The following is an 8079-nucleotide window of genomic DNA, read 5'->3' as shown; positions in this document are numbered from 1 at the left end:
CCCACTGACCTATTGTACTCTATGCCACTCTCTCCCCACCCCCACCCTCCTCTAGCTTATCTCTCCCTTAGGCTCTCTGCCTTTATTCCTGATGAAGGGCTTTTGCCCGAAACGTCGATTTTGCCTGTCTTCGGATGCTGCCTGAATTGCTGTGCTCTTCCAGCACCACTGATCCAGAACATCTAGAGCATGTGCTCTGTTTGAGAAATTACATATCTTAAGGGCTTACAATTTTCAGAATTTTTAAAGCAGTTACATATCATGATTAAGTTCTTACAACAGAAAAGAGACAACATATCCTTTTCAAGCAATCTGTTTCTAAGTTCAAGGTCTTGTCTGACCTCAAACTATAATTCTGATTCTTATAACCTGCCACAAAAATCACCTACTTCTAACTCCATAACATTACACATCTCCAACTCTACTTCAGTCAATCCGACACTGTAAACTATATCAATGCCAAACACAACTGCTCGACTACTCTCCTAAATAGCATCTCCTAGATTAGAATTAGAGGTTTCACTACTTGAAAATAGGGGGTTGTTCATTTAAGACAGAGAGGAGGATAAATGTTTCCTCTCAGAAGGTTAAGAGTCTTTAAGTTCTTAAAGTCTTTGAATATATTTAAAGTAAGAGTGGCAGATGGAGTTTAATTTAAATAAACATGAGGTGCTACATTTTAGAAAGGCAAATCAGAGCAGGACTTAATGGTAAGGTCCTGGGGAGTGTTGCTGAACAAACGGACCTTGGAATGCAGTTAGATAGGATTGCAAAAATGGTGCTTAGTATGGTTTTTTTTATTGGTCAGAGTGTTGAGTACAGGAGTTGGGAGGTCATGTTGCGGCTGCTTTTGGTTAGGCCACTTTTGGAATTGTGTGTGCAGTTGTGGTCTCTCTCCTATAGGAAGGGTGTTGTGAAACTTGAAAGGGTTCAGAAAAGATCTACAAGGATCTTGCCTGGGTTGGAGGGTTTGAGACTGAATAGGTTGGGGCTGTTTTCCCTGGAGCGTCAGAGGCTGAGAAGTGACCTTATTAATGTTTATAAAATCATGAGAGGTATGATAGGGTAAATAGACAAGTTCCTTTCCCTGGGGTAGGGGAGTCTAGAACTAGAGGGTATAGACTTAGGGTAAGGGGGAAAAAATTTAAAAGGGACCTTAGGGGCAATTTTTTCATGCAAAGTGTGGTGCGTGTATGGAATGAGCTGCCAGAGGAAGTGGTGGAAGCTGGTACAATTGCAACATTAAAAAGGCATCTGGATGCATATATGAATGGAGGGATATGGGCCGGTTGCTGGCAGGTGGGACTTGATTAGGTTGGGATATTTCGTCAGCATGGACGAGTTGGACCAAAAGGTCTGTTTTCACGCTGTACATCTCTATGACTCTAGAAGTTGGTGGATTCTTGATATGCAAGGGGTGAAAGTTTATTGGGATAGACTGGATATGGAGTAATCAGATCAAATACAATCTTATTGAATGATGGAACAAGCTCAAGGGGCTAAGCAGCTTACTCCTCCTTCGAATTTGTACTTTTGTATGTATATTTGCATCCTATTGTTGCACTCTAAACTCTGCTGACTGTATCCTGTCTATAACAAACCCAGTTCAGCTTGAAGCTCACTGATCTACAATGGATATCAGCCAACCAACATCTTGATTCAAAAATTCTTATACCTTGCTTTTAAATCTCTCCATGGTCTCACCCCCACCCAATTCAATTACCGTTTCCAGCACTTTGACTGAGCATCTGAAACTCTTCTCTTGGTACTCATACTTCTTGTGCAACTTCACCACTACGACCACCCTCAATGCACTTGCCATTATCCTTCAATGGCAGCCATGCCTTTAACCACCTAACCTCCTGCTCTGAAACATCTACATCTCTTTTTAGATTAGATTCCCTACAGTGTGGAAACAGGCCCTTCGGGCCAACAAGTCCACACCAACCCTCTGATTAACGCACTTCACACTACGGGCAAATTAGCATGGCCAATTCACCTGACCTGCACATCTTTGGACTGTGGGAGGAAACTGGAGCACCCAGAGGAAACCAACGCAGACACGGGGAGAATGTGCAAACTCCATGCAGACAGCCATCCCAGGCTGGATTCGAACCTGGGTCCCTGGCGCTGTGAGGCAGTAATGATAACCACTGAGCCACTACGCTGCTCTTTTGCTCTTCTGTGGTGTACCATGAAGCTTTTATTAAAGGTGCTGCATAAATGCAGATTATGTTGTTATTTCAATGGTTTCCATTGACACTCTTAACAGAGACAACACCACACAAACAGAATAAAACGGTTTATGGAAACATGTACATAAAACTGGGCATTAATCTTGCAACCTTCTTCTATACCCACGTGAAATGTCAATGTTAGAAACGTGAGGTAATATGCTTTGGTAGACGAAATACAGAGAGACAATACAGGGTTAATGTTACAATTTTGAGGGGGAGTACAGGAACAGAGGGACTTCATGGTTACATGCATGATTCTCTGAAGGTAGCCAAGCAAGTTGAAATAGTTATCAAGGTGGTTTATAGGATCCTTGCGTTTATAAATAGAAGCATAAGAGTATAAAATCAAAGAAGTGATGCTACAACTTTACAAATCATTGGTCAGTCCGCATTTGGAGTGGTGTGTTCAGTTCTGGGCATTTATTTAAGGATGGATGTTCAAGCCCTGGAGACAGTTCAAAGGAGATTTACGAGACTGATGCGAGGAATGAGGGATTTTAGATACAAGGAAAGATGAGAGAGACTGGGCTCATTCTCCTTACAGCAGAGAAGATTAAGAGGTGACCTTATTGAGGTGTTCAAAATTATGAACAATTTTGAAAGGATAAAGAAGGATATTCCTTTTCCACTAGTTGGTACATCAGTAGCTAGAGGTCACAACTTCAAGACTCTAAACAAGAGAGCTAGAAGTGAGATGAGGAGAAGCTTCTTTATTCCGAGAGTTTGTAGTATTTAGAATGCTCACTGCCTGGAAAGTGGTGGAGGCAGATTCCATATGAGGTTTCAAAAGAAAGTTAGATATTTGAAAGTGATTAATTTTGAGGGCTATGGATTTACGGCTGGAGAATGGGACTAGTTGGGTAGCTCTTTTGGGTGCCAGTACAAACACAACTGATCGAGCGACCTCCTTGTGTGTTGTACAATTCTAGATATTGTTCACTGTACAAGGAAACTGAATCAAGACACAATAAACAGTCAAAAAAATACACTCCAGACAGGCATTGCAAATCACAAGTACCATTGCTATTCTCTAACTTATGAAAACCATGTCATAGAATTTATTTTTTTGTAATAAAAATTAAGTCTTTCACAGGAAAGGTTTGTAAAAAGTACCATTTTAAGTTTCAGATTCTCTGCTCCAGACTCACTGAAGGAGACTCCCTTCAGAAAGTGGGGTCCAATTTGTACAGGTACAGTGGGAAGCTCACACTGAAGGGGTTGAGCAGGATACTGCTTCCTTCCTGCTTGCTTCACCTCAGCCTCACTGCAGCAACCCTGCAAAAAAAATCACAATCTGAAATAGGCATGGTGTAAAAGCTTAACAAAGCATATTTATTCAGTACCAGATATATCATAAAGGTATCCCAACATCCAAGCAAAAATCTCAGCCTATTGCAAATTCATCAGCCAAACATTAAAATGAAGAAAGTCTGATTTTGTTGGATAAGACCATAAAAAACATGGAAGCAGAAGTAGGCCATTAGTGTTCAGCGAGTCCACTCCGCCATTCAATGAGATCATTGAATTCTCAATTCCACCCTCCTGACTTTTCCCCATATCAGTGAATCCCTTATGGTCAACATTTTGCCACAGCCTTGAATATACTTAAATGATTCAATCTTGACGGCCCTCTGAAGTAAAGAATTCCAAAGATTCACTACCATCTGAGAGAACAAATTCCTCTTCAGCTCTGTTATAATTGGGCTGAGATTATGCCTTTTGATCCTTAAGGTCACTTCTCACTCTTCTCAACTTCAATTAGTACAGGCACAAACTACTCAACCTCGTCATAAAACAATCTCTAAGGATCATTAGACAGCACCCTCAATTCCCACAACCACTTCCATCGAGAAAAACAAGGACAGCACGGTAAAATTGTCACCTGCAAGTTTCCCTCCAAGCCACTCACCATTCTGACTTGAAAATATATTGCCATTTCTTCAATGTTACAGGGGCAAAACCCTGGAATTATCTCCCAAAGGGCATTGTGGGCTACCTACAGCACATGGACTGCAGCGGTTCAGGACTGGTAATGGCTCACCACCACCTTCTCAAGGGCAACTACGGATGGGCAATAAATGCTAGCCCAGCTAGCGATGCTCAAGTCGATGAATGAACTTTTTAAAAAATTTTCCCTATCCCCATCATCAATCCCAGTGAGGTTTCTCTCAACTGCCTCTAATGCCAGTACATCTTTCCTTAGATAACGGAAACAAATCGGTTCACAGTAGTCCAAATGTGGTCTAACTTGTATAGTTAGCAAGACTTCCATATTTTTACCGTCCATTTCTTTAAAAATAGAGGCTGACATTCAGTTGCTTTGTCCATTAACTGCTGAATTGGATGCTAACCTTTTGTGAATAATCACATGGACTCCTAAAGCCCTCTGCATTGTAGCTTCCTGCAATTCCTCTTCATTTAAATAGTCAATTCCTCTGTTGATGATCATTATCCTCCATCCTTATTTTCATAAAAATTACAAGTCAGACTACCACCACTCAGTAAGGTTCAATTTGAGTTCATCAGAAGTGGGTCTTTGTCTCCTGTAACTCTGTCATGAACTGTCTGTACAAAGTACCAATTGACTAAGATTCTGCCAACTCAGGCCTGTTTTTCCTTTTTTTTGAATTTTGTGGGCTTGGAGGCTTGAAGAGGCCTGCCCTTAGTGCTGTTGCATCATTGATGCGTAAATCCTAAATCAGAATTCTGGAAATGTTTAGTGTTAGCAACAGCTTTCCCAGAGGTTAGATTTGTCTGGTGTTACAACTTATCCCCTCTGTACAAGAATATTTTAGTAATAAATATCTGCTGTCTGCAACTATGGCTTCTTGTGCAGAGGAAAGATTTTCTTTTTAAAATTGCAAATTGTAGATTATAATTGCTGATTATAAATTGTGGTGCGATGTGCTATTTTCAAAAATAATGACAAAGAGAATTTTTTTAAAACAAATCTCTTCATCGTGCATAGTCTAATGAACTGTTGGGTTTATGGCAGCTTAAATAAGGAGCTGTACAGTACTGTCTTGCCATCATACGGAACGTGTTCCCAGTGAACATCACAAATAACAAAATGTCAAGCAGTACAACAATCCATGGGACAGGTTGCAGCCAAACAAAATTTTAGTATCTACAACACCCACAGTAAGCTAAGATTCATTTAAAACAATGTTGTTATTGCCAATGAAGATTCTCCAGTGGAGAAATACTATTCATAAACAAAGAAAATAGAAAACGCATGACAGTGACCTTTTCATAGAAGGTGAAATTAGAGGATCACAGATGACTGCACAATACAACATTGTGGGCTCATGTGCAGAGCATAAGTCACAGGCCCAGAAATACAGTGCGATTAGTCAAAATGTCTGCTCATAAGGTCTATTTCATTGTCATGGCTATTTTTCCATCGTAGTGCACAGAACGAAAAAAGTGTGGGTGAATGAATTCAGGAATGGTGCATATGCGAGTCAGAGACTAACTTAATGCTCTCTTCAAATAAGAAGTCAACTTATTTTCGGCTGATAATAAACATAAGACACCTTGAGACATTTTACTATGTTGAAAGGACCAGTTACTAGGATGCTACCCAGTATGAGGGACTCAAGTATGTGGGAGAGATTGCAGAATTTGGGATTGTTCTACCTGTAACAGAGAAGGTTAATGGAAGATCTGGGTTCAAATGCATGAAAGATTTGATGGAGGAAATAAAAGGGAACTGTTTGTAGTGCAGAGAAACAGTAGTCACAGGGGACTGACTTGCAAAGGCAAGGAACAGGGGTGACACAAAGGAAAAACAAAATAATGAGCAAATTAGGATCTGGAATACACTGTCAGAAAGTGATGGAAGCAGAATCAATAATATCTTTTAAAAGGAAATCAGCTGTATATGTGGAAAGATTAGGGTAGGAAAGCAGAGGAGTAGGACTGATTTGACAACACTTTCGAAGTGTGAGCACTGGAATAATGATGAGCTGAATGGCTTCTTCCCGTGTTGGATGATGCTATAATTCTATAAAGCGAACTGTCATTAATATGTGGAGTTTTCATTTTTTCTGGTTTGTTACAGAAATTTCATATACAGGTCATAATTTACTGCAGTTTTAGGATTTTTAAGAGATCCAGACAAGTCTCTTTTCAACATCTACTGTCGAGAATAAATCATGAGATGTCCCTATTAGTAGTAATCTCTGGCAACTCTAGAATGCTGACAAATCTCATTTAATACATGCAATGCTTATTCTTTACCACCAGATGTCAATTCTCAGATTCATAATTGAAAGTATCAACTATTCAGCTGTTTCATATTAATGTAGCAGGTAAAGCAACTGTTGCCAGACTGGAATTGTACCCTCCATTTTCACTCCTCTTTGGAGGCATCTGCTCTTTATCCAGCCAAGATCTGCCCTCATATCACATCAGTGCCCAGCAAGCTCACTGCTGTTACAAATCACATATTAGATTACTAAAATTTTTACTTGCCTGCAATGATGATTCGATAGCTTTAGGGTTCAGATGGAAACCAGCCTTCATTGCATACTCACAATGACCCAAGCTTTCCAAAGCAACTTTGTAAGCCTGTAAGACAATCCAAAACAGTTAGCAGATATTTACCTAAACCTTCACTGAAACAGCAAAGTCAATGTGAACAATTCATTAATGCAACATACACACAGAAACTGCCCTATTAGTTTATGCTGATGTATATGGCACGAAGTTGCCCCTGTTCATACATTTGGATAGCACTGCCAAAAGCTTTTGTCCTTGATATGATGATAGTAACCTGCATTCGGATGCAGTTCATGGGGTGTAAGTACACCCCCAGTGCTTACTGCATTTTGATCTAGCGACAGTAAGGAAACCAAATATAGCAGCATGAACAGTGGGAGCTGATTCACAAATACGCATATCCAAACTAAAAGACCAATATAGAAGGCCCTTGAAATCATAATCTCAAGTTGCATCCAGCAGCAACTGACAAGCACCTAGCGTCATACAGCCAAGAACATTCCGGTCAGGCACTGGCCAAGTTTGCAACCAGAGAATCCGTAACACTGTTTTCCATATTACACGTGAAGCATGAAAATGATTCAACAGTGTTCAGAGCATGTTTAAAAAGAACAGCCAGTAAAATGCTACTGTTAAAAGAGTTGCTTTTTGTAAAAGGCTTGCTCAAAGCAACATCCTGATCCATGTCCTCTAATTTTCTTTCTATTTTAAATAGACCACTTGAGTTTTCAGGGACTTGATAATTTTATGCAGACACGGGTAAATCTCCAAGATAGAGCTTAAGTTGTCTTTTACATCAAAAAGAACATCAGATCTGAATCTCTCAATGATGAAAAAAGCAAATACTTTAAATACCAAATCCTTCCAAATTTGACTCTGAATAATTATTGCGTGAGAGTGCTGCTATACACAGGTACGAACAGCTCCAAGCCACAGCTCACATTGTCAGACCCTACAACATCCTCTATTCAAACTAAGTTGCAACTTTATTGTCAAAAGAATTTTGCAGTCTTGCTAGCATACACTGGGTGCCCTGGGGTGGTGGTGGCTGTGCATGTTCACAGTACACCTATACTTTAGAGGATACAATTCTGGTTTTACAGAGTTACTTACTTGCAAAGCACTGTCAATCTTCATATTTAAATCTTTCAGCTGATGCTCAGGGATTGTGGTAGTTTGAGAACAGAACAGCTGCTGTACTTCAATACCAGCTAGGCATCCATCACTTCCTTTCTCACGGAGACGAGAAGTTGCCTTTCAAAAATAAAAGCAAACATCAATACAATTTGAAGTAAAAACAGAAAAACTGGAATTATCTAGTAGGTCATGCAGGATCTGC

General features: G+C 40.0%; 1 protein-coding gene across 5 annotated transcripts in view; it reads right to left on the bottom strand.

The window, feature by feature from the left end:
- LOC122558200 (granule associated Rac and RHOG effector protein 1-like) overlaps positions 1–8079 on the bottom strand; it is a 214257-nt gene that overhangs the window by 42850 nt on the left and 163328 nt on the right. For all 5 annotated transcript variants that reach the window (XM_043706520.1, XM_043706524.1, XM_043706523.1 and 2 more), the window contains exons 4-6: positions 7854–7994; positions 6714–6809; positions 3351–3512 (exon numbers count right to left, since the gene is read on the bottom strand). In XM_043706520.1, the coding sequence (XP_043562455.1) occupies positions 3351–3512; positions 6714–6809; positions 7854–7994 (399 nt within the window). The remainder of the gene's footprint in view (positions 1–3350; positions 3513–6713; positions 6810–7853; positions 7995–8079) is intronic.

This window comes from Chiloscyllium plagiosum, chromosome 17, assembly GCF_004010195.1.
Source record: "Chiloscyllium plagiosum isolate BGI_BamShark_2017 chromosome 17, ASM401019v2, whole genome shotgun sequence".
NCBI lineage: Eukaryota > Metazoa > Chordata > Chondrichthyes > Orectolobiformes > Hemiscylliidae > Chiloscyllium > Chiloscyllium plagiosum.
The sequence above is the reverse complement of the archived record's forward strand: the minus strand, read 5'-3'. Positions and strand labels throughout refer to the sequence as shown.